At 57.2% G+C, this 22,740-nt stretch overlaps 12 protein-coding genes across 12 annotated transcripts; 5 read left to right on the forward strand and 7 right to left on the reverse strand.

The window, feature by feature from the left end:
• Positions 1-327: 327 nt before the first annotated feature.
• Positions 328-1,938, reverse strand: SETTUDRAFT_163750 (uncharacterized protein). Its single transcript, XM_008029291.1, has 4 exons — positions 1,777-1,938; positions 1,559-1,724; positions 845-1,496; positions 328-794 (listed from the first exon to the last, which is right to left on the reverse strand). Exons 1-4 carry the CDS (start codon positions 1,867-1,869, stop codon positions 506-508), a joined length of 1,200 nt encoding a protein of 399 aa, XP_008027482.1. The 5' UTR covers positions 1,870-1,938; the 3' UTR covers positions 328-505.
• A 479-nt stretch (positions 1,939-2,417) lies between these two features.
• On the reverse strand, positions 2,418-3,571 carry SETTUDRAFT_163752 (uncharacterized protein). Its single transcript, XM_008029292.1, has 4 exons — positions 3,429-3,571; positions 3,147-3,383; positions 2,747-3,093; positions 2,418-2,677 (listed from the first exon to the last, which is right to left on the reverse strand). Exons 1-4 carry the CDS (start codon positions 3,525-3,527, stop codon positions 2,497-2,499), a joined length of 864 nt encoding a protein of 287 aa, XP_008027483.1. The 5' UTR covers positions 3,528-3,571; the 3' UTR covers positions 2,418-2,496.
• Positions 3,572-3,954: 383 nt separating this feature from the next.
• On the forward strand, positions 3,955-5,101 carry SETTUDRAFT_91496 (uncharacterized protein; the record flags this gene model as incomplete). The annotated part of the gene is made up of 2 exons (XM_008029293.1): positions 3,955-4,518; positions 4,571-5,101. 2 exons carry the CDS (start codon positions 3,955-3,957, stop codon positions 5,099-5,101), a joined length of 1,095 nt encoding a protein of 364 aa, XP_008027484.1.
• Positions 5,102-5,123: 22 nt separating this feature from the next.
• On the reverse strand, positions 5,124-6,879 carry SETTUDRAFT_20502 (uncharacterized protein; the record flags this gene model as incomplete). Its single annotated transcript, XM_008028710.1, has 2 exons — positions 5,124-6,690; positions 6,743-6,879. The coding sequence occupies 2 exons, from the start codon at positions 6,877-6,879 to the stop codon at positions 5,124-5,126; spliced, it is 1,704 nt and encodes a 567-aa protein (XP_008026901.1).
• An 853-nt stretch (positions 6,880-7,732) lies between these two features.
• On the forward strand, positions 7,733-8,931 carry SETTUDRAFT_163755 (glycoside hydrolase family 43 protein). The gene has a single exon (XM_008029294.1). It carries the CDS (start codon positions 7,749-7,751, stop codon positions 8,643-8,645), a length of 897 nt encoding a protein of 298 aa, XP_008027485.1. The 5' UTR covers positions 7,733-7,748; the 3' UTR covers positions 8,646-8,931.
• Positions 8,932-8,956: 25 nt separating this feature from the next.
• Positions 8,957-10,903, reverse strand: SETTUDRAFT_137272 (uncharacterized protein). The gene is made up of 2 exons (XM_008029295.1): positions 10,227-10,903; positions 8,957-10,163 (listed from the first exon to the last, which is right to left on the reverse strand). The coding sequence occupies exons 1-2, from the start codon at positions 10,621-10,623 to the stop codon at positions 8,962-8,964; spliced, it is 1,599 nt and encodes a 532-aa protein (XP_008027486.1). The 5' UTR covers positions 10,624-10,903; the 3' UTR covers positions 8,957-8,961.
• Positions 10,902-11,571, reverse strand: SETTUDRAFT_89922 (uncharacterized protein; the record flags this gene model as incomplete). Its single annotated transcript, XM_008029296.1, has 2 exons — positions 10,902-11,359; positions 11,421-11,571. The coding sequence occupies 2 exons, from the start codon at positions 11,569-11,571 to the stop codon at positions 10,902-10,904; spliced, it is 609 nt and encodes a 202-aa protein (XP_008027487.1).
• A 209-nt stretch (positions 11,572-11,780) lies between these two features.
• On the reverse strand, positions 11,781-12,542 carry SETTUDRAFT_163756 (uncharacterized protein). Its single transcript, XM_008029297.1, has 2 exons — positions 12,366-12,542; positions 11,781-12,312 (listed from the first exon to the last, which is right to left on the reverse strand). The coding sequence occupies exons 1-2, from the start codon at positions 12,456-12,458 to the stop codon at positions 11,995-11,997; spliced, it is 411 nt and encodes a 136-aa protein (XP_008027488.1). The 5' UTR covers positions 12,459-12,542; the 3' UTR covers positions 11,781-11,994.
• A 389-nt stretch (positions 12,543-12,931) lies between these two features.
• On the forward strand, positions 12,932-13,571 carry SETTUDRAFT_163757 (uncharacterized protein). The gene is made up of 2 exons (XM_008029298.1): positions 12,932-13,023; positions 13,104-13,571. Exons 1-2 carry the CDS (start codon positions 13,014-13,016, stop codon positions 13,403-13,405), a joined length of 312 nt encoding a protein of 103 aa, XP_008027489.1. The 5' UTR covers positions 12,932-13,013; the 3' UTR covers positions 13,406-13,571.
• Positions 13,572-14,486: 915 nt separating this feature from the next.
• SETTUDRAFT_163758 (uncharacterized protein) lies at positions 14,487-15,551 on the reverse strand (the record flags this gene model as incomplete). Its single annotated transcript, XM_008029299.1, has 3 exons — positions 14,487-14,955; positions 15,043-15,073; positions 15,124-15,551. Coding segments are annotated over 3 exons (832 nt in total), but the record flags the coding sequence as incomplete, so codon positions are not given.
• Positions 15,552-15,826: 275 nt separating this feature from the next.
• SETTUDRAFT_179570 (uncharacterized protein) lies at positions 15,827-18,050 on the forward strand (the record flags this gene model as incomplete). The annotated part of the gene is made up of 3 exons (XM_008029300.1): positions 15,827-16,574; positions 16,620-17,555; positions 17,614-18,050. The coding sequence occupies exons 1-3, from the start codon at positions 15,902-15,904 to the stop codon at positions 18,048-18,050; spliced, it is 2,046 nt and encodes a 681-aa protein (XP_008027491.1). The 5' UTR covers positions 15,827-15,901.
• A 2,534-nt stretch (positions 18,051-20,584) lies between these two features.
• On the forward strand, positions 20,585-21,401 carry SETTUDRAFT_91170 (uncharacterized protein; the record flags this gene model as incomplete). Its single annotated transcript, XM_008029301.1, has 2 exons — positions 20,585-20,662; positions 20,736-21,401. 2 exons carry the CDS (start codon positions 20,585-20,587, stop codon positions 21,399-21,401), a joined length of 744 nt encoding a protein of 247 aa, XP_008027492.1.
• Between the last annotated feature and the right edge of the window lie 1,339 nt (positions 21,402-22,740).

Consider the following 22,740-nt stretch of genomic DNA (forward strand, 5'->3'; position numbering starts at 1 on the left):
TACTCGTGCCTCCCGTCAGCACCCGTTATCAATCCGCGCGCTGCTGGGGTGCTAGGCTCCTGGGGTGCGAGCCCTCCGCTTCCCGTCATGGGCCAGCCCGAAGACGTCATTGGTCCATTTCTTATCGATACGAACACACGACCCGAAGTTGGCCTAGCTGCGCAACCAAGGACGCGGCCGCCTAGCGTGTGCTCAGCCCAGCGACCTCTACGCGTCCACGTCCACCCGGCACATTGCTATGGTAAGGCGAGCTTGGTGTCCGCGTTATCACGACACGCATCATTCACGTGCACCTCACGCTGCGACACACACACACACACACACACACGCTTTCTGCAGCTTTCTCATTTGCAGTGCCAATACACACTGGCCGCATTACTACATCAAAACATGATACCAGCGCACAGGTCCAATTTCAGCCAAACTCCAGCACTAACACATCAGCATAGCTGCTGGCGCCATGCCCCTGTCCGTCTTGTTGTTCATCCTATCTAGGGCTGCTGTCTTACTTGGCCTTGGCAAGACCGACAGCAGAGTTGCCCATATCGTACACAGAGTACCACTTCCTCAGGAAAGCGTCGCCGAGAATAGCAAGAGGGCCCGTAGGCTCGGGGAAGTCCATGCCCATAAAGGCCGAGATGCACGAGCCCTGCACTTCAAGAATGTAGTCGTAGGCACTGATGGTGAAGTTGTGGCCAGTGAGCGTGAAAGTAAGGTCGGGCAGACCATCACGCTTGTTGCACTCGACAGAGTACTGGCCGTTGAAGCCCTTCTTGGCACCAATCTCCTTGTTGCTGCCGCTCGTTAGCATATGTGTCAGCGTGGGGAAGGGATCGCATCTTACAGGAGCTCGGCAATGGTCGAGGGAAGAGCAATCAGAGAGGTACCGGTGTCGAGGATGACACCCGTGTTGTCCATCTCGGCAGTCTCCTTGCCAAAGGTGATGGCATCGAGATCGACCTCCCAGTATGCCTTGCGCCTCAAGGGAAGCTTGGTCAGCTTGCCCGTGTAGTGGCTCTCGTCGATGCCACCAAAGGTAGCCTCCGACTCCTGGTTCGCGTTGGTGTCGCCCAGGTAGAAGGCAAAGACAGGCTCGTCCAGAAGGCCCTGGTCGAGCATGTTGTAGAAGGGAGGCACAATGCCGTTGACGCTGATGGTGTCATGGCCAAGGCCCATGATGCCGTCGAACCTGCCGAAGGCAAAGGCGAGGCCAGGCTCAGACGTGGCCTCGGCGAAGTCCTGGTTCTTCACCTTCAGGTCGCCAATCTGGAACACGTCGTTGGAGACGAAGCCGCTGAGCGAGCCCGATCCGTAGCGGATCTCAAACTCGGAGCCGTTCTTCTTGTATGTAGAAGACGACGACGAGTCGTACTTGGTGTGGAGGTAGCAGGCAATCGAGCTGCACTCGGACGACGGGACCCAGAGGTTGGAGCTGCCCGTGTCCAGGACAACCTTGAAAGACTGGGGCGGCGTTCCGATGGAGATTTCAGAGAAGTCTGGCGCGCTGTCAGCTGATGGCTCGTCATGGCGCGGCATGCGCCGAGCTGGCGCGACGTACACTGGGCGTTGAGGAAGTTGCTGACGGGCACTGGGTGGGTTCCGTCGGCAATGTAGGGCGCCTTCAAGGCAGCCGCCATGTGCGACTGGGGCTTGAGGCCCGCAATGTGCTGCTGAGAGTACTTGTGCTTCAGGCCAGCCATTTGCGACTCGATGCTGGCATGTGCCTGGCGGTTGTCAGCCAAGTGCGCAGCGCGTGTGACTGCAGCGACGACTTACCAGCTGCTCCGAAAGCGAGACCTTCTTGAGCGGCATCTTGTGGACGGCAGCAGACGCCGAGCCGGCGGCTGCAAGGAGGATCGCCGTCTTCATGATGACGGGCGATGGATGCGAGGGGGATGAGGAATCAGAGGGGGATGGATGTGAGCGAGATGGATGGGGGTATGGGGGGGGGTGGAGAGGTCGAGTGGGAGAGATGGGATGGGGCGGCGGAGCTTAAGCTGGAGCTGCAATCTATGGGGGGCGCGGAATGCATGGGGCTGGGGGGGAACCGCGGCTTGATTGACGTATGTGGACGCCAGCCTAAACAGCTAGCGTGTCACGTTCCTTGCTGGAGTCAGCTGCGCGCCTGCGGTTCCGGTTCCATTCCAGGCAGCGCCGCAGACCGCGTCCCAGGCCGGCTGTGGGCCATTCGCCGCCGCTGCTGCTGCTGCTGCTGCTTGCCGCCTTGCACCCGCCTCCGCGATACGCGGCCGTTGCCATGGCAATGTGCGACACGCTCAACCATCACCACCGCGCCAGCACCACACGACGGCTGCTGGCTGAGAGAGCTCCCTGGCGGCTGCACTGACGCCGACAAGCACCCCTAGCCCTTGCGCGACTGTTCACATGATTCCGAGCACTGATGTCGGTGCACTGCCCCGGGGTGCGACGACATCAAAAAGCACTCCCTTGACGTATGTATGTACCACTGTTATGTATCGACTAATACTAGGCTGCTCACACCGCCGCGTCTGCTTCATCCGTGTAATAGTGCGGTGCCTGGGCCGCGTGCGCCTCCCGCCCCCTTCGCTCTCGCTCCAAGTCGGCTGCCCATAGTGCAGAGCTTGCCGGCGCCGTCAGAAGGAAAAACATGCTGAATGGCGGCACCAGTTGCAAGAACAAGTATGCCGTGCCGTACCTGCAGGCCCTCGTCAGCCATTTCGCGCTTCGATTTTTGATTTTCTGCTTACATGCAGAGCACACATACCAAGTGTATTGCCATCGTCGCCTCTTAATGGCCGCATTTCTCTGCTTGCGATCGTAACCCAGAAGCTGAAAGTACCGCCAGTGCTGGAGCGGGCCCGCGCGGTAGCCTGTCAAGAAGAGGAACATGGGCACTCCAATGTATGGTATCAAGTTCACGGGCAGCAGCAGCACAAACTCGGCAATCTGACGGAAGGAAAAGGGCGCATAGACCGAGGAGCGCGTAGGCTTGCCAAGTCGGCGAACAGGATTGTTCATGGCATCTTCAGAGAGGGGCCGGTATTGGCGGACGAGGTCTTCATAGCCTTTGTACACCAATACGGCGTCGAACACGTCGACCTGCGACTCGTCCTTTGCTTGGTCAGCAGCATGCCCACGTCTGCAAACCCGGACCGAGTACTTGCCACGAAGAAAGACTCGAACAGCAAGGCCACCACGGCAGCCCCTTCTCCAAGAACAAGAAACACGGCGTTGACCCACGCGCTGCCTGCAGGATGGAACAGCTTGAGAAAGAGAACCTGTGGCAGCAGGGTCCAGAAGAAGAGCGTAACGAGCACAAACAGACTGAGGAGAAAGGCTGGCAGCAGCCGCGCCCTCAGCAGCGGATACAGGAACGGGTGCGCAAGGAAGAAGACGACGCCCTAGCCATGGTCAGTCTGCGCGCACCTCTTGGCCTTTGTATGTACCTTGAGCAGATATATTGCTGCAACAGTGTTATCCCACGTCGGGCGCAACACGACTCTCGGAATGTTTGCCAGCGCTAACTGCGGTCCCTGCTGCGCCATTTCGGTCTTGTTCGCCCTGGAATACTGTATTCTGTCGAGTTCGCTTTGGAGGCGGCGCGTCCCGTGTGAGTCGAAGGGCTGCCGCTTGGGGGGGGGGGATGACGCAACCTCGGTAGACCCTGAAACAAGCTCCGCCACCATTGACACTTCGCCTCACCTGACGAGGGCATGGCCGCTTTCCGTCGGAGAGACGCGCGTGGCTGGGGCCCGTCGCAGTGGCAGTAGTGGCCGTCTGCATGCAAGGACGGCAGACGGTTCATGGCCAGATTAGGTACAGTCGGCACCTAGCTACTACCACTACGTGCAACGCCGCCATGTGCAGTCTCCACCGACCAAGTTGTCGCCAGGAACAAGGCCGCGTCATCTGCCTTGGTCGCGAGCGTGAAACCACAAGTCCTTGGCGGGCTGTTGTATTCCACCATTCACCATGTTCCGCAATCCCTCCGCAGCTACCTGGAAATACTCTGGTCGTCCTGCCAACCCCGCAGTCGAGTCTTTCCATCGCACCCTGCCCGACTACGCAGTCACTCCTCTGATTCCCCTTCCGCACTTGGCGCAGCAACTCGGTCTGGGACATGTCCTCGTGAAAGACGAATCGCGCCGTTTAGGGCTTCCAGCCTTCAAGATTCTCGGGGCGTCGTGGGCAATCCGTAATGCTGTGTCCGCCAAGTGCGGCCTGTCGTCATCTGCTTCGCTGCATGAGCTGGCAGATGCTGCACAGAAAGCAGCTATTGAATTGGTCACATGCACCGAGGGAAACTGGGGAAGGGCTGTTGCGAGGATGGCAAAATACCTGCAAATCAAAGCCCTCGTCTTTGTGCCGGACTTCATGACCGAGACTACACGGCAGAAAATCGAAAGTGAGGGCGCAAAAGTGGTGGTCGTGGATGGCGACTACGATGTCTCGGTTGCAAGGGCAAGGGAAGAAGCAGACAAGGGCGGTATGCTGGTCATGGACGTGTCTTGGGAAGGCTACGAGGAAATCCCAGAGGTGTCTCCTGACCCTCCCGCTTCATGTGCAACAAGAAACTGACGTCGACCAGTGGGTTGTCGAGGGCTACATCACCATGCTCACAGAAGCAGACAAGCAGTTGCAGGAAATGGGCTTACTGGGGGCGACCTGTGTGGTAGCGGCGGTCGGCGTAGGGTCATGGGCGCAGGCCGTCACTATGCATTACAAGACCCAGGCACACTCTGCTACTGTCATTACAGTTGAGCCCGATGTAGCTGCGAGTCTGAAAGTCAGCCTCGAGGCTGGTGAGATTACTCCCATTTCCACGGGCCATACAATCATGGACGGCATGAACTGCGGGACAACGTCGACAACTGCATGGCACATTCTAAAAAACGGCGTAGATGCAAGTGTCACAGTGTCCGACATTGATGTGCACTGCGATTTGCAATACCTGCACGGCAAAGGCGTCAAGAGCGGGCCATGTGGAGCCGCCACCATGACTGCGCTGAAGAAGGTGTGTAACGCGAAAATGACCGACCTGGGCTTGAACCAAGAGTCTGTGGTCGTACTATTCAGCACTGAAGGCGCCAGAGAGTATACCATTCCGGCAGCAGCTTAGTGCTGCATCCGATAACAGTCCATCAACCAAGCGTCTTCGTCTTCTTCTCCTTGAGTCGCTCCATGACATTCAGTACATCATCAGCATTGTTCTTGTCGCCCTTCCGCTTCTTGCCACCACGCTTACGTTGCTTCTTTGGGCCCTTTGCGCCATCGTCGCCTTCATCATCGTCGCCCTCTGCGCCCAGCCCCTTCCATTGACTAAACTTGACCTTCTCCCCTTCTCTCTCCATTTCTTCAGCATCGTCGAATCGGGACGCACCAAAACTCATGTCCATGTCCTCCATGTCACGATCTGCAGCAGCAAGTTCTGCAGCGCGCTTTTTGAGGCGCGCCTCCTTGGAAGCAGGGTCGTTGGGATCCGATGACCCCAGGTTCTGCAGCAGGGTCGAGTTCTCATCCAGAGTTCGCACCTTGGCAAGGGCAGCGCGCACAGTGGCATCGGCAGCAGCAAGGTCGGAATGCTCCTTGGTGTCGCCATCACGGGCTGCGTGCTTGAAGTAGTCTCGTTTCGTAGATGCGACAGTTGCGGCATCTTTGGCTTCTGTTTGGATATCCGCTTCCACATCGGCAGAGGATACCTCGCCTTCTGACATGTGCTCGCTGACATTTGGCTTTGATGTAGAAGGCTCTGCCTGTGTTGTTTCTCCGTCCGAGTCATCGTCCGAGTCGTCTAGGTTGGCAAGTGGGTTGTAGTTGGACCCGACGCCTTCGAATATGTCGTCATCTTCCGACTCATCCTTCTTTGGTGCCGGAAGATTGTGCATGTTGATGGGTTTTTTAGCATCATCCAGATCATGGCGTACTTCAGGGGTCGGCTGCACCTCGATCTTTTGCTTCTTGACCTTTCTCTTCTCTTTGCCATCCGGGCCCGTGATAATCAACACTTCACGTCCCTGTTCGTCCGTCTCGATCCGTGACGTCTCGCCCTTTGCATTGATCTTGCGAAAGCCGGGCCCTAGCGTCGGGAACTTCTTTTCATGCTCTGCGGCCGCGGCTGCGGCTGCTTCCTCTCTCTGTCTCTTGAGTTCCTTCAGAATGTCATTGCGGCTCCGCTTGACCCCAGCTACGGGAGGCGGCGTCGATAACTTTTCGCCCTTTTTTTCCACCTTGTCGCGCACAATGGGGCCAATGTCAGTCTCGGCCAGCCCGTCGAAGGCGTCCTCGACCTCTGGTGCCTCATCGGCTGCTGCCCCTGCTTCCTCCTCTTCTTCCCCACCCTTGATTTTCTTTTCCAGACCCCCCAGGACATCTTCCCCGCGCCGTACTCTTTCCAGCAGTTTCCTGTCGAGCCCCTTGACCAGATGCGTGGCGCCAACATCGCCGCCTGTGATTTCCTGTACCAGTTTCTCAAATGTCTCGCGGTCAATCTGGCCAAGCTTCATCGACTCCTCGAGGTTCTTGATGCGCTTCGCAATCTCGTTGTCTTCATCATCGGTGCGCGCCTTGGTGCGGTCGGTGTATCCTGCGGCGAGCTTGGTGCCCTTGGGTATCGCGGACCTGGCCTTCTTCTGCGGGTTGTTTTTGGCGTTGCGCTCGGCGAGTTGGCGCGCAAAGTCGGCCTGCACCGAGCCTCTGCCTACCTGGCGACTGCATGCCTGTTAGTATCAGTCGTGCGCGACGCCCAGCGGGAAACACTCACGGCGTCATGGGTATGCTCGAGTGCTTGCGCGCGCCCAGCACCGCCCTGGGCATGGCCGCAGCTGGCGATTTGGCCTTGTCATCATCCTTGGGCGTTGATTTCTCGATAAGCAGCCGGCGGAACTGCGAGTTGTTCATGATGTGTGCACTTGCGGCGTCTGCACAGTGTCGTGGTTCGCAAAACTCATGCCAAGCCCTTCACAAGTCGCGCCTGTGGTGGGACCACGCGCCGCTACCATGCGAGTGCGAGCCGGGCCAACTCCAACGCGGGGCGGAAACCTGGGGTCCTGCGACGCTACGTGCACCCACCAGCCTCGCCCACCAGCCTCTCCCGCCTGAGGTCCATCAAGATGCACTGCACTGCCAACCAGAACACTATCTCTGTCTCTATGCCCAATTGGCGTCTGATCTGCGCTTTGTTCCCCCATGCCTGGTGGGTAACCACTTACTACTGCGTTCAAACACCCGTTTTACTTGCTTTCTGTCTTGTCCCAGATGCTTTCTAGTGACACAGGAATAGGAAGAAAAACAAAAAACCAACTACTTGTCCGCGTGATAGGGTACGGACGCAAAGCTGCCTCGGGAATCCGCGGTGACAGTCACTTGCCTGCGCCGCTCATTTGGCCAAGTCACTTGTTATTATTACCTGTTAGACTCCCAACCGGGTCCACACCACCCCGCCTCTCCGCATACATAAGTACGTAGACCGCCCAATACCGTGTTACTCCTCATCCTCTCCTCCACTTCCCCTTCCAACATGTTCAAGTTCTTGGTTGCTGTGGCGCTGGCCGTTGGGGCCTTGGGTCAATACACTCCGCCCGTCATGTCGACAAATTCCACATCCACCTTCACTAACCCTATCGTGGACACTGGGGCTGACCCGTAAGCGGCACGGCCTGGGTTGCAGTTTAGCTGCTAACAATTCCAGCTGGATGTTCCGCCATGACGGCTATTACTACATGACCTACACCAACAACGTCAATGTAACTCTGTGGCGCAGCAAGTCAATGACAAACTGGAACAATGCAGAGTCCAAGACCATCTTCCACCCAGAGCCTAACAAGCCCTACTCGACTGATCTCTGGGCCCCCGAGATCCACCAAATTGGCGGTGCTTGGTGGGTCATCTTCACTGCCGATCCCAATTACGACTCTCCTCCGCCCGAGGTTGAGATGTGGTGCGAATACAACTGCCCCGCAGTAAACCATCGTATGTTTGTCGTGGTTGGTGAGGGCGAGGATCCATGGACTGCCACGTATCGCTACCAGGGTGAACTCGAGACTTATGACCAATTTGCCATTGATGGAACGTACTTTCAGCACAAGGACCAGCTGTATCACATCTACTCCTGCTGGTACCACAAGTACGACGGCTGGCCAGCGAATCTCTGCATCACCAAAATGTCGGATCCTTCCACCACAGTCTCGCCTTTTTCGGAGCGCCAGATCATCTCGGTACCCGAGTATGCGTGGGAAAAGACGCCGTTTGGTCGCGCAATCAACGATCGGCTTTCGTCCAACGAGGGCCCTCAACAGCTGGTAAATCCCACCACGGGCCAAAATTTCCTAATCTACAGCGCAGCTCGCTCAGACAACCGCAACTACTGCCTCGGGCAGCTTGAGCTTGTAGGCGACGACCCAATGAACCCAGGCGACTGGCGGAAACACCCATACCCCGTCTTCTATCAGAATCCTAGCGAGTCGGCTTACGGAGTTGGCCATGCGTCCTTTATCACTTCCCCGGATGGCACGGAGCATTGGATCATCTACCACGGCATGAGAGACCCGACTAATGGATGGAGTGCTCGCACGATTCGCGCCCAAAAATTCAGTTGGAATGACAATGGCACGCCCAAGTTCCCCAAGCCTGGCTATGGGCCGTATCCAGTCCCTAGTGGCCAGTAGACTACTGGATTTCGTTCGAGGGCCATCAGATATCACGACAGCAATCATGATTAGTCTATTTCTGCGGTTTCCTGCCTACTCTTTTGTTTGCTAGTCCCCTTTTTTTTTCGAAGAATGGTTTGGTAGGTATTTGATATGTTCAAATGGTACTTGATGAGTGCGTCTAGTCTGGAGTCTAGTGTAGTTGGCCTCTGGTTTTTTCTAGCAAAACAATACTTTATGTGAGATGAAAATGATGACTGGTGGAGAGAGGAATGGAAGCAGCACACGCATAGGGGTAGACAAGTATGTAGGGACTCGAATGCGTATAATTTTGCTACACAGCGCTCTTTTCCTTTGCTGCTCGTCTAAGTCTGCTTTTCTCAATAGCCTCCTCAACCTTTGTCTTTCTCCAGCTACAGCTGTCGGCAAAATCACATATCCTGCACTTGAAGACCTCTTCGATTTCAACCCCCTTTGCCTCTCTCCGCCCCTTCCACCAAGCCATCTTCTCATAAATGTACCTGTCAATAACTTCAGCCTCGTACACGGTCAGTTCTGATCCCATTACATGGCCGGTCATGGCAGAACGAAACTCTGCGCGTAGGATGAGCGAAAGACTCGTAGTCGGTATTGTGGTTTGCATTTCTGCAATCAGGAGCGACCACAAGGACAGAAGATTCGGATAGTTTGAGGCTTCGTCGTGAGGCCCGATACCCTCAACCGCCTGCTTAAAGGTGTCGGTGAAACTAGCAAGAGGGTGAAGATTGTAGCGCAAGAAGACAGTCTCGGCATCTACCGTGTTCAAGGATAGCGATTCGAGTAGTTTGCGGTAAAGCATCAACTGCATCCAGGTAGGGCGCAAGGAAGCTCCAGCCGGGAGTGAGCTTGCAGCCCTCGTCTTGACGTCAGTCACGTAGATTTGGCGATGACTGTGCGACGGAGAAGGCTTTGCAAAGGCCTCTGATATGGTGGGCTGGCCTGGCGACAAAGGCACAATGCCCCCGTTCTTCTCCGCACGCGACGTCTCAAGCTGCTCTTCAAAAGCGATATCAGGGCATTGACAGGATAGTTGGTCGATGATGCCATTAACGACCTGGCCCTCGAGCACACCCCACACCTCTAGCTCTCGTGTCATGCCAGTTTCACGCAGACAGCGCAGGCCAGATATCGTGTTCCATATGCGCAAACCAAAGCAGTCTTCCTTGCTTTCTACCTGCACTGGGATCGTCGTGTGCACCTCGGCCTCGAGCTTTTGGTGGATCTTTGAGCCTGTGCGCATCGCCCGTGTTCTTGGCTTGCGGCCAAATGTGCTTAGGTTGTAGTAGTACTGCAACTCACACCACGCAGGCGAGACAAGATCTGTCACCGACAAGGGCTTCTTGGGCTTTGTGCGAAATCGCGCGAGGGGCGAACGACTGTCGCTTGGGGCAACGCCTTCGACTTGGGATGGAGGAAGAGAGGCCTTGTTGTTTAATGTACCAGGACGCGAGCCAGACGGCGAGTGTCCAAGGGGCGAGGCTGGTTGTTCAAGAGGAACTAATGGCTGTTAGCTGTTAACCGGCCATGGTCCTTGTCATGGTGTGGCAACACTCGACTCACCACTCCATGCTCGCCGCGATGTCTCGTCGTACTCGACTTCCAGCGTACAGCGGTCTCGCATGGGCGAGCTTTGCGGGTTCCTCTGGGCATGGGCATGCATGGTCCTCGGGCCGTGGCTAAGGCGCAGCGCTGATGGCTTGTGTACTTGGACGAAGCCGTCCACATGTTGCTCTTCCTCTCCAAGCCGGCCGTGTTCAAACTCGACGCTGGGCAAGACGACACCTTTGTCGACGGGGACTGGGCCACTTATCGTGTCGAGGGCGTTTGCGAGCAGGATGTCTTCGTCGTCGATGTCAATGTCGGAGCCATAGTCGCTCAGCGTGGCAACAGACTCGACATGAGCGCCGGCGCCAGAGCCATCGACTTGGTTTGTCAGCTGCACAGTGGGCGCGGCCATGATGCCATGACCCAGGCCTGGCGTGCTGGTTGAGCGTGTAGTGGCGACGGTGGGGGGCGCGCGTTAGACGCCGGCGCGCGCGCGCGTGTATGCATGAGGTCATGGGCACCGGCGCGCCAAACGCCAGGTACACCTACACTTACACCTACACCCACACCTACACCAAACAGCCACAGCCAAAAGGCAAGTGTGTCACCGTCGCGCAAACTACGCACTGAACCGCGTATAAACACTGCCGTGGGTCTGCTTATGCCTCGGAATGGTTGGATCAACAGTAATCATCCTTGCATTTCGCCTGCTCCAAGTTGCTCACATGTGCCTCCAAGCAGCGCATCAAGGCCTTGTCTAAAGTCGGCCGTGTCGTCAGCACGCGCGTCCCTCCTAGACCACTTGACAATGCCATGGCCGTCTACTGCAAAGCTGCCTGCCGTCTGCCATCTGCTGCCGCTCTCCGTCGGCCGCACGTGGATGGCCTCTTCTTTGGCCAGTTTGGAAACGCCCGGTATGCTCCCCAGAACATGCCAGAGGCCCGAGATGACCAAGCCCCACGCCGCGTATGCCTCACGCTCTGCGTCCACAATGACTTGGAGATTGGGCTGCATGTTCTTGGAGGGTTCAGGCAGCGCAGCGAGCCAACGGTCGGTAGACTCTTGGTGGCTGTGAGAAACCGCCACGAAATGGACATTTGGGTGCATAGCGGCCAGGGCGCGCAAATTCAAAAAAGTCTTCTCGGCGACTAGACATATCCATGTCATTAAGATTATGCTGTCGGCCCGTTGTAACAAGAGACGACTTACAGGGACAGCCGCAGTGTCGAAGGAAGCTGACAATTGTGGGTTTCCCATGTAGCGCGGGTGACGATGGTGCCTTTTGACCGACAGCGGGTGTCGCGGCTGTCGGCACGGCACGAGGTGACATCCACGACCAGAACTCACTTTGCCAAGTCATGATGAAGATGGATGGAATGGCACGACAGATGCGACAGGACTTGTTTGTTTGTATATAGTTCAGCACGCTGGTGTATCGCGTCATGTGCGGGGGTCTGTTCGCGCTCGCGACTCTCTGGCGGGCGTTGGCGGTGGCGAAGCAATACGTCGGTGGCGAATAACACGATAATGGCAAGGCAGATGGCATCACAACACAGAAGCAGCTTGTTGAAGTAGAAACCTATTGATTTCGTGGGATATCGCCCAGTGACCATTTCACTGATTAACCTGATATACTACATGCTCAGCACCGCTCGTGTGCACTCATAAAACCGAGTTGAAGACCGTGAACCATGAAACCCAAACGCCTGAACAATCCGACCCCAAAGACTCATGACCAACGCGAAGATGTTGTCATGGCGTGCCGAAGGTGAAGTTGGGCAGCTTAACCGCGCTCGCCACGGAGGCGGCGGGCGAGCTGGATGTCCTTGCTCTGGATGGTGACACGCTTGGCGTGGATGGCGCACAGGTTGGTGTCCTCGAAGAGCGAGACGAGGTAGGCCTCGACCGACTCCTGGAGGGCGCCGATGGCAGACGACTGGAAGCGCAGATCCGACTTGAAGTCCTGGGCAATCTCACGGACAAGACGCTGGAAGGGCAGCTTGCGGATGAGGAGCTCAGTCGACTTCTGGTAGCGACGGATCTCACGGAGAGCGACGGTACCAGGCTTGTAGCGGTGAGGCTTCTTGACACCACCGGTAGACTGCGAGCTGTTAGAGAGGCGCTTGGGCGCAGATGACTGGCGAGGCGACTTACGGGAGCCGACTTGCGGGCGGCCTTGGAAGCGAGCTGCTTACGGGGCGCCTTGCCACCGGTGGACTTGCGGGCGGTCTGCTTGGTGCGGGCCATGATGCAGACGGGTGGTGGTGGTGGTTGGGATGGAGACTTGTGTGTGTGTGTGGATGAGGCGGGTAGGTGAGGCTGGTGGAGTGGGTGGGTGGTGGATGAGAAATGGACGAGGGCGGGCGGGCGCGGCTTATATGGTAAAACGGGGGGCGGGCGGTTGCGAGGAAAATCAATCTTTGCTGCGCGTGCAGCGAGCAAAAGGCAGGCCACCAACACCAAACGCCCGCCTTTGCTGGCACAGGCAGCGCGCGCGCGGCGACAAATGTCACAAGTGAGCGCGCCGCCGCCCATTGGCTCGCTTGGGGGCCCGCCCGAAACGGAAGGGGCACGGTCGTTGATCTGGAAAGCGCGCCCGTGCGTCGCTCTGATCCGGCGTGGCTGCTGTGTGATCTGGCGCCCGCCGTGCACGCGCCCCGCCGCCTCTTAAACGCGACGACGCCTGCCCCATCTCGACCTCGCCAGCATCCAATCTCGCCGCGTCTCTCAGCCTCCTCAGCCTTCTTCTCCTCCTCCAACAACAACACCCTCACAAACAACAACACCCCCACACCCATCAACATGACTGGTCGTGAGTACTCCTTCCCCACGCCGCGCCCACGCGCCGGGCAGCGCGCCTTCTCCTCCAGCATCACCACTAACGCGTCTCAGGCGGCAAAGGTGGCAAGGGTCTCGGAAAGGGTGGCGCCAAGCGTCACCGCAAGATTCTTCGTGACAACATCCAGGGTATCACCAAGCCCGCTATCCGCCGTCTCGCCCGCCGTGGTGGTGTCAAGCGTATCTCGGCCATGATCTACGAGGAGACGCGCGGTGTCCTCAAGACGTTCCTCGAGGGCGTCATCCGCGACGCCGTCACCTACACGGAGCACGCCAAGCGCAAGACCGTCACCTCCCTCGACGTTGTCTATGCCCTCAAGCGACAAGGCCGCACCCTGTACGGTTTCGGTGGCTAGATGTTTTTCCTTCACGCTTTTCATGTTACGACTTCTGCCGGCTTCTTCAGTCCATGGTCGGCTTCGGTGCTTGGTGGGATGGTCACAGCCTTGTACAGTATAGTAAGGCTCGGAGTTCACGGTTATATCAGTCGGTTCTGCTTTGCATGGAATGATACCATAATACTTCAACTTTGATCCTCTGCACCGTGATGTTTTGTGTGTGTGATTGCATGTCTTGCCAATTGTCTTTGTTCGCTGTCTTGTCTGTATGGCGCATGCATGGTGCTGTCGTGCTTGCTATGTCGCTTTCTCCATATGTTGGCGTGTGACTGGCTGTGACGCCTTGGTCGCGACACGTCCAATGTAGTCGTAGGATATATAATCATCCGCCTTGGGTAAATCAATCAACTCTTCTCTCTTAATCATGTCCCTTTATTTTGTGTGTGTGTGTGTGTGTGTATGTGTGGTGTCTAATGTCTGTGCACGTGTTGCAATATTTAAGGTGGTCATTGACTCGCTGTCTCGTGTCAGCTATGGACGTGCATGCAAAGACATCAGCGGTAGCGTGATTAATTAATGTTCAAATCTCTTCTGGTGACTCTCTGATATTCCAGCTTTTATTTCCCAATTTTTGAGCCGGTTTGGACTTGGTCTGGGAGTGTGGTGATTTTTTGCGTAGTTTGGATGTTGTGATATAATTCCAAAACAACGATCAACACCTCCATGACAAAACCAAAATTCAGTATCACTTACATACTTCAACATGGTTAGTGATGTTTATGCGACGTAAGAACCATAAATTGCATACAAGATTACGGATTTTTTCGAGACTTGTACCACTGCATCACGCCACAAGATGCGCTGCTGCTGCTTCGTACAAGTCGTCTCGCAGCGCCAAGCATCACCATAACGGGAGAAAATGGTCCGAGCACCACGCGTCGCAGCATCAGGGGCGACCCGACAGCAAACGCGAAAAAAATATATCCAGTCCAAGACTTGACAGATGGACACGGATTGAGCAAATCAGACGGCGTACGTCGCGTCTACAAACTATGGCTACGCGTCGCACGAGACGTGTACCTTGGACATGTGTCTTGACCACACCGAAACCACCGTATCTTTCACGCGCACGAGAAACAAGCAGTCCCGACTAGTGCATTCCAAATAAATTTATCCACTGGGAAGAAAGGTGTGCTCAGTTTCTGCCGTCGTCGCCCTCTGCCACGGGGATGCCTAGCGCTTCTGCCACGGTGATGAAGCCTCGATTGCCTTTGCGCAAATCCACCCACAGGTCCACCCAGCCGGCCTTTCGTGCCTTTTCAATGTCTTGGGCGCTCCAGTCCTCCTCGCCCGGGCGCTCGACATAGATGGTCTGCAGGCCGTTTGCCTTTGCAGCCTGGAGATCGGCCAGGTGAGCGGCTACCATGACACACTCGGCCGGCCCAAGGCCTAGCGCTTCCACGGCGCCGAGGTAGACCTTTGCAGAGGGCTTGTAGGTGCCAAACATCTCGGCCGAAAAGACGTGCGTAAAGGGAATGCCTGAGAAGACACGGAGGTCGGAGAGGAGGCTGCATGGCGACTTTAGCGGGCTGCATGGAAAACGCCGTCACCGTGGACGGCCGTGGCAGCGTGACTGGAGACGGAAGCTAGCTTACCTCGCGTTGCCGTTGGAAAGGGTGCACGTTGCTGCTTCGGTTAGCGACGCGTCACAGCCGGGCGGCTGACTTGGGACCCACCAAACCGCTGGCTCAGCAGCTGCACACCGGCCGCAGAGTCTTGCCACGGCTCCAGCTGATGCCACGCGAGGCTCAAAGCACGAACCTGAGCATCGTCCCAGAGGCCCTCAAGCCCCCACCGGGCAAGCAGCTCCTGGAGCGACTGGTGGTGATGCTCGTCGATGGACATCCACGGCAGGGCAGGGTCGGATGCCAGTTTCTGGGTAAAGGCCTTGTAGCAGTCTCTCCACTCTTGCGCAAAGCGGCCCCAATCCTCCTCAGTCATCTCAGACGCTCTCAGTCGAACCCGAGAGGCTAGCGATGCCGTGGCGGCGTTGAGCGACTGGTGAGCCTGGCCACACAGGGCACCAACAATCGTCTTGCGCCAGTTGACGCAGGTACCGAAGACATCGAAAAGAAGCGCGCGCGGCGTCGGAGACAGCGCCATGGTCGTGGCTGTGACAAGCTGCGAGGGCAAGGGCAAGGGCAGTGCTGGCGAGCGGGAGCAGTCTCATGCTCATGGCTAAGCAGCTGCAGCTACGTCACTGGGCCTTTGCCGTTTGTGCGCAGTGCGTACATGTGCAGGTACATGGTGCGTAGTGGGAGCAGCCAGCAAGTCATCCGCATCGGGCTAGTGCACCCCCCCGCTAGCGTATTGCGGGGATTGGGCCATGGCCGAACCCATCTCTTCCCGAGGTCAGCGTGCGCTCCCCTTTGGACCGATGGGTGATTTGAGGAGAAGCGCCGCGCGCCTTGCCATCTGATAGTTGTCCACCGTCGAGCATCCATCGCCGTCACCATGGCTCCCCCACACATCCAGGACCAAGTCTATGCAGCATCCATGTCCGACCCCGAGGCCTTCTGGAGCCGTCAGGCGCGCCATCTTCACTGGCACAGGACGCCATCCAGGGCACTGCACAAGGGCGTCAAGCATCTCAACAAGAGCAACGTGTCGCACGAGCATTGGGAGTGGTTCCCAGACGGTCAAATCTCCACCACGTACAACTGTGTCGACCGGCATGTGGAAAAAGGAAACGGAGACCATGTTGCAATCTGTTGGGACAGTCCCGTGACGGGCCAGAAGGAGTTATACACATACAAACAGCTGCTGCAAGAAGTTGAGACGCTTGCGGGCGTGCTGAGAGAGGAGGGCGTCGACAAAGGAGACGTTGTTCTCATCTACATGCCAATGGTGCCGGCTGCGCTGTTTGCTATGCTGGCCATTGCTCGCCTGGGAGCCATACACGCCGTCGTCTTCGGTGGCTTCAGCTCGGCAGCGCTGGCACAGCGCATCGAGGCCAGTAGACCCGTCGCCATCATGACTGCCTCTTGCGGCATAGAAGGGACCAAGAAGCCGGCAGAGTACAGGTCTATGATTGAGGGCGCGGTCCACAAGAGCAGCTTCAAGCCGTGCAAAACCATTGTCTGGCAGAGAGAGCAGCTGAGGTGGGATCCGATTCGCAAGGAAGACGGTCAGCGCAACTAGCAGCGGCTGGTCAAGAGTGCCAAGAACAGAGGACTCAAGGCCGATGCTGTGCCCGTCAACAGCGGGGACGGGCTCTACATCATCTACACTTCGGGAACGACCGGGCTACCCAAGGGCGTGCTTCGCTCGGCGGGCGGGCATGCCGTAGGGCTCAACTTTTCCATCAAGTACCTGTTTGGAGTTCACGGCCCAGGCGACGTCATGTTCACGGCGAGCGACATTGGATGGGTTGTGGGCCACTCGTATATTGTCTACGCCCCTTTGCTCGCTGGCGCTACCACGGTCATCTTTGAAGGCAAGCCAATTGGGACGCCAGACGCGGGTACGTTTTGGCGCATTGTTGAAGAGTACAAGGTGTCGACCATGTTCACTGCACCTACGGCGCTGCGAGCGATTCGTCGAGACGATGGCGAGAGCCACTTCTTCGCGGCAAGAGGTGAGAGAGGTGCGCTCAAGACGCTTCGGGCCCTGTTTTTGGCTGGAGAAAGAAGCGAGCCCAACATCATTCAGCGGTACCAGGACCTGTTGACAAAGTACTGCGCTCCAGGCGCCGTGGTAGTCGACAACTGGTGGTCGTCCGAGTCGGGCTCGCCTATTTCGGGCATTGCACTCAGTGCGCCTTCGGGGCTTGACTTTGGGTGTCGAGAGCGGGCCAAGCCCCTTGTCATCAAGCCAGGATCAGCAGGCAAGGCCATGCCTGGGTTTGACGTGCGTGTGGTGGATGACAATGGCAACGAGGTGAAGAGGGGCGACATGGGCAACATTGTCATGGCGATGCCTCTTGCGCCGACGGCGTTTACGAGCCTGTGGGAGGATGAAGAGCGCTTCTACAAAGGCTACTTGAAGCGATTCCATGGCAAGTGGATCGACACGGGCGATGCGGGCATGGTTGATGCCGAGGGGTACATTTCCATCATGGCAAGGGCTGACGACGTCATCAACGTTGCGGCACATCGCTTCAGCACCGGTGAGTCGTCTTGAGTGTTTGTGTCGGGAGTGGCATGTAAGTATGGGCTGACAGGCAGGACCAGGGGCCATTGAGCAAGCGATTACGACGCACCCGTCGATTGCGGAAGCGGCCGTGGTTGGGATTCCTGATGCGTTGAAAGGGCATTTGCCGTTTGCCTTTGTCACCCTGTCTACAGCGGGCGTGGCAGACGACAAGCTCTTGGGTGAAGTTCAACGTCTTGTGCGTGAGCAGATTGGGGCCATTGCCACGCTGGGAGGCCTCATCCAGGGCAAGGGCATGATTCCCAAAACGCGAAGCGGCAAGACTTTGCGCAGGGTGTTGCGGGAGCTGGTGGAGAATGCCACGCACGGATATTTTAGCAGCCATGTGAGCGTGCCAAGCACGATTGAGGACAGGGAAGCTGTCAATGTTGCGCGAGCCAAGGTTCGTGAATATTTCGAGACGAGGGGCAAGGATTTGCACAAGGCGACGGAAGCGCGAGCGAAACTGTAGAGATTTCCGGACTCTCTTTCTCTCTCTTTCTCTCTCTCTCTCTCTCTCTCTCTCTTTTGTTTCTTTTTGGTGGTCAGATGTAGAGAGAGAGAAATATACACAAAGTTAGTGTGCGACTTGGTAGGGGTCGTGGGTGCCATGTCGATGCAAGGGCAGGGGCACGATAAGCGTGGCCCATGATGGGTGGGGGACAGCACGTGGGTTGATGTGTAGTAGTGGTAGTAGTGGTAGTGGTGGTGATAGTGTAGAAGTTTGATGACGGGGGAATAAGTGTGAGTGTGAGTGCAAGTGGAAGCGTCGTCGGCCGTGTTTCGGGTTAGGGGCTCGCGGCCACGGGCGGCCAATCAGGCGGGGCGGAATGGGCGCGAGGGCGCGAGGGCGGTGGAGCTGACTCGTGCGGGCGCCGTCGTCGGCTCAGGCTGGTGTTCCCCGACAAGCAGCCACTGATGCTGCCAACGCCTGAAACCCCCGGGCGCAAAACCTGCCCTCGCCGTCATCCAGGTCGTAGACGGGCCCATGCACACGCCGGCCGCATGGCTTGGGGCCTGCAGCGCTGCAAACGACGCTGCATGTACTAGCCGTAGTATGTAGGTATGTAGGTATGTATGTATGCATGTATGTATGCATGTATGTCTATGCATCTGTGTCGGTAGCAATGGCTGCCCGAGGGTGGGATGAGTGTTTCCCACGAGGCGCCCGATGCGGCCTAGTCGCGGCAGGCCAGGCTCGCTTTCGCTTGGGCTTGCGCGCAGAAACGACTGGTGTGGTGGCCGTTGGCCAGGCGCAGTGCAGCCAGGGCCGGGGCACAAGTGGGCTCGACATGTACTATACAGCATCCAAGTATGCAGTATGTCGAGATATAAATACTGCATACATGAACATGTATCCAGAGCACAAGGCGCATGCTATCCATGTGTGGGCGTGGGCGTGGGTATGGCGTGGGCGTCTACTGTAAAACCCCCCGGGCGCCCTTATCGAGAGGGCCCGGCGCGTTTCTTTTGACCTCGCCCTCTCTCGCTGCCCGCGCGCCTGCCTCCCCCGCTTGCCCGCGTCCATGCAACGGGGCCCTGCCAGGCGTCGTTGGCCTTGGCCTTGTTGTTATTACTGTTACTGTTGGTGGTGGTGTTGTTGTTGATAGGCGATAGCGCACAGGCTCAGGCACCGGCCCAGGCATAGGCAGCGCACCGGCACTGGCTCTGCCTCTGGCACTGGCACACGGCATCTGCCCTGCACCCTCGCTCAATTACAAGCCCAAGCCCATCTTCACGTGGGCACACGAGCCACAGCAGCGCATCGCGACAGGGCGACAGACGGCCAGAGAAACGGACGGCCAGAGAGCGAATTCGTGCGCGTGCGTGCGAGCGAGCGAGAGTGCGTGAGCGTGTGAGCGTGTGAGGGTGCGAGTACTAAGTGCGAGTGAGGAGGGAGGGAGGGAGTGAGTGTGAGCGTGTGAACCCTGCCCCCGACACTGCCACGCCTCGCCCAACACTTTGCTCCATCTCGCCCTCTCCTCGACCCCCGTTTCCCTGTGCCACCCTCCCTCCGTTTGCCAGCACCCAGCACCCAGCACCCAGCACCCAGCACCCAGCACCCAGCTCCCAGCACCCAGCACCCAGCTCCCAGCACCCAGCTCCCACCTCCCCAGCTTCCAGCGCTCCCACCTCCCCCTCGCCTCGCCTCGCCTCGCCTCGCTGCGCTGCCCGCTGCCGCTGCCCGCTGCCACTGTCCGCCATCCGCCATCCGCCCCCCGGCGTTGCTGTCAGGCCCATCGACGCTTCCATCTATCCCCCATCCTATCCCCCCCATCCATCCATCCATCCATCCCATCCTCCCTTCCTCCCATCCTCCCATCCTCCCTCCCTCCCTTCCTCCCTTCCATCCATCCACCCCCCCTCCCCGCTCGCTTCTGCCGCCGTTTCTGCATCGGCGCTGCTGCACAGGCCACGCTTCCGCCTCGTTCGTCTGCCCGTGCAACCATTGTGCTCGCCAGCCAGGCCACCGCCCCCTTCGATTCCTCCCACTGCCTTCCGCATCCCGTCGACACGCGCACCTGTGCTGCTGTGCTGCTGTGCGAGCGTCGACCGCCCTCAGCGACCACCACCACCACTGCTAGCTACTACTACCACTGCTGCTGCTGCTGCTACTACCACTACTACTACTACCACCACCACCACTACCATTACTGCCACTACTACTACCACGACGACGACGCTCCTTTTGGCCGCGCCGCTCCACCACCTCCCTTGGTTCCCTGCGCCCCGTCTGGACCTCTTCGCTCCACAACACCACCACCCGCCCCTTGTCTGCAGCCTAAGCTGAGTACTCTGGTCAGCTGCGAATCCACTGCAATCGACAAAAAAGAAACCTTGACAAGACGCTCCTCGCTCTTCGCTGCTCGCGCTACGCCCTGCACCCTTGACCCGTGTCTTGGCCGCGACATCTGCACACACTACGCTGCACTGCACTGCACTGCACTGCACTGCACGAGACCTCTCCTGCACTAACCAGGGCCACGCTGTTCTGCTACCGACACCATGGCAGGCAAAATGACGCTGTACAAGCTGGTGGTGCTGGGCGACGGAGGTGTGGGAAAGACTGCCCTCACTATACAGGTAGCTTCACCCTGCCCACTCGGCACGCCGCCGCCGTGCCCCACAAGACCGGACAATAGCTGACAGATGCTAGTTGTGCTTGAACCACTTCGTTGAGACATACGACCCCACCATTGAAGACTCGTACCGCAAGCAGGTCCAGATTGACGGCCAGTCATGCATGCTCGAGGTTCTCGACACAGCCGGCCAGGAAGAGTACATTGCCCTCCGCGACCAATGGATACGCGACGGCGAGGGCTTCGTGCTCGTCTACAGCATCTCATCACGCTCCTCGTTTGCCCGCATACAACGCTTCCACAGCCAAATACAGCGCGTCAAGGAAACCTCCATGGCTGCATCGCCAACCTACCCGGGCTCGCCCATTACCGCATCTGCCCCCGTCTTTGGCCAGGCTCCCGTCATGCTCGTTGGAAACAAGTGCGATCGCGTCACCGAACGCGAAGTCTCGACCCAAGAGGGCCAGGCCCTTGCCAAAGACCTCGGCTGCGACTTTGTCGAGGCCTCGGCCAAGAACTGCGTCAATGTCGAAAAGGCCTTCTTCGACGTCGTCAGACAACTCCGACGGCAACGACACCAGGGCAACGGACGCAGTCCCACGGACCGAAAAGAACCTCGCACCCGCGCTGGCTACCACGACAAGGACCGGACACGGGGCACGGGCGACCGACGCACACGAGGCGCTGGCATGGCCGGTGCCAACAAGCGCGGCAAGGACAAGCCCAAATGCGTCATCTTGTGAGGGCGGCAGCTCGGCGTCTACACCGTCTTTGCCATCAATACCCCTTCGGACATGTATTTGGATTTACAGCACAAATAACACGGGCTACGACATGTTGCCAATCATCAGCCATCATCACTGATAGAAAGCACCCAAACAAGGCGTCGGCATATGAGCGGCGTTTGCATCGATGGTCTCGCTTTGGTTTTGCATGAGACCCATGGAGTAACTGGAGTACTACGAACATTAGCCTATTCTTATTTCCTTAACGACTGAGATCTGCGCAGCACTGAGATCTTGCACGACACTGTACGGCTGATTCGATTGGTGGGCTGGGGTTGCTGCGTTTGCAAAGAGACTCGTCTCGACAATCCTGAAGACGGTACTGTGGTAGCATGTGCGTTTTTGTTAAGCGGATGGCATTTGGAAGTCTCAAAGCCTGGAAATGGACGGAAAAGTCATGGGTTCAGTTTGGGTACATTCTTTCTTACGCCCGAGATACCTTTTTGAATTCAACGTCAATCTTTTTTTTGCATACCAAGTTTGCGTTTATAACGGCTTCATCTATCAGTCAGTATGTGTGCAATCCCTGGGTACCAGAATATGCACAACCATCTGTCTTATCTTGTGTCCCAGCTCAAGAATCATCACCATCTTCCAATATGGCTCACGTTAGCGTGTTTCTTTTCCTTGCTACTTCTATACAAACTTGATAGACTCTCAACAAGGGCTGTATAAATGGACATACTGCAGACGATGGTCAGGACTCATGTCACGTGACTCTACACCATGCAAATAGTCAAACGACAGGCAATGCTCCGATCCGATCCGCTCTTGGCGCATGATCATTACGTAACGATGTCGCGCTAACGTGCAGGGTCAGTAAGCTGGGCAGATCAGTAAGCTGGGCACCCCACCAAACTTGACGCGACGCTCTACACAACCACCACCATGCCGCGACAACAACGTTCTATACATACTTCTCGTGAAGGCAGAATAAGCCTTGCTATCGCGTCTTATCGTAATAATCCAAAACAATCTATCTGTGCTCTTGCAAAAGCATATGATGTGCCACAATCAACACTACATACTCGCGTTCATAGTACTCAGCCACGACTAGAGCTACGGTCTGTTAACCGTAAGCTATCGTCCATTGAAGAGCAGTCCCTTGTGCAGTGGATCCTAGACCTTGACCGTCGTGGTTTTCCACCCCATATTATCGACGTACGACGGATGGCAGACGCGTTACTCGCCGCGCGTGGCCAAGATCCACCTCCACAACCTGTAGGCAAGAAATGGGTGTCGCGCTTTATCCAGAGCCAGCTAGAGCTTCAGACGAAGTGGAGTAGGAAGGCTTAAC

The sequence above is a fragment of the Exserohilum turcica genome (genome assembly GCF_000359705.1).
Source record: "Exserohilum turcica Et28A unplaced genomic scaffold SETTUscaffold_3, whole genome shotgun sequence".
Lineage (NCBI taxonomy): Eukaryota > Fungi > Ascomycota > Dothideomycetes > Pleosporales > Pleosporaceae > Exserohilum > Exserohilum turcicum.

Coding starts and splice junctions, on each gene's coding strand:
- SETTUDRAFT_163750 (XM_008029291.1), bottom strand. CDS start 1,869: ATGAAGACGGCGATCCTCCTTGCAGCCGCCGGCTCGGCGTCTGCTGCC. Junction 1,497..1,558: donor CAACTTCCTCAACGCCCAGT/GTACGTCGCGCC, acceptor ACAGCGCGCCAG/ACTTCTCTGAAATCTCCATC. Junction 795..844: donor TCGACCATTGCCGAGCTCCT/GTAAGATGCGAT, acceptor AACGAGCGGCAG/CAACAAGGAGATTGGTGCCA.
- SETTUDRAFT_163752 (XM_008029292.1), bottom strand. CDS start 3,527: ATGGCGCAGCAGGGACCGCAGTTAGCGCTGGCAAACATTCCGAGAGTC. Junction 3,384..3,428: donor CAGCAATATATCTGCTCAAG/GTACATACAAAG, acceptor GACCATGGCTAG/GGCGTCGTCTTCTTCCTTGC. Junction 2,678..2,746: donor CGACGATGGCAATACACTTG/GTATGTGTGCTC, acceptor GAGGGCCTGCAG/GTACGGCACGGCATACTTGT.
- SETTUDRAFT_163755 (XM_008029294.1), top strand. CDS start 7,749: ATGACAAACTGGAACAATGCAGAGTCCAAGACCATCTTCCACCCAGAG.
- SETTUDRAFT_137272 (XM_008029295.1), bottom strand. CDS start 10,623: ATGGCCGCGCCCACTGTGCAGCTGACAAACCAAGTCGATGGCTCTGGC. Junction 10,164..10,226: donor ATCGCGGCGAGCATGGAGTG/GTGAGTCGAGTG, acceptor AACAGCCATTAG/TTCCTCTTGAACAACCAGCC.
- SETTUDRAFT_163756 (XM_008029297.1), bottom strand. CDS start 12,458: ATGGCCCGCACCAAGCAGACCGCCCGCAAGTCCACCGGTGGCAAGGCG. Junction 12,313..12,365: donor CCGCCCGCAAGTCGGCTCCC/GTAAGTCGCCTC, acceptor AACAGCTCGCAG/TCTACCGGTGGTGTCAAGAA.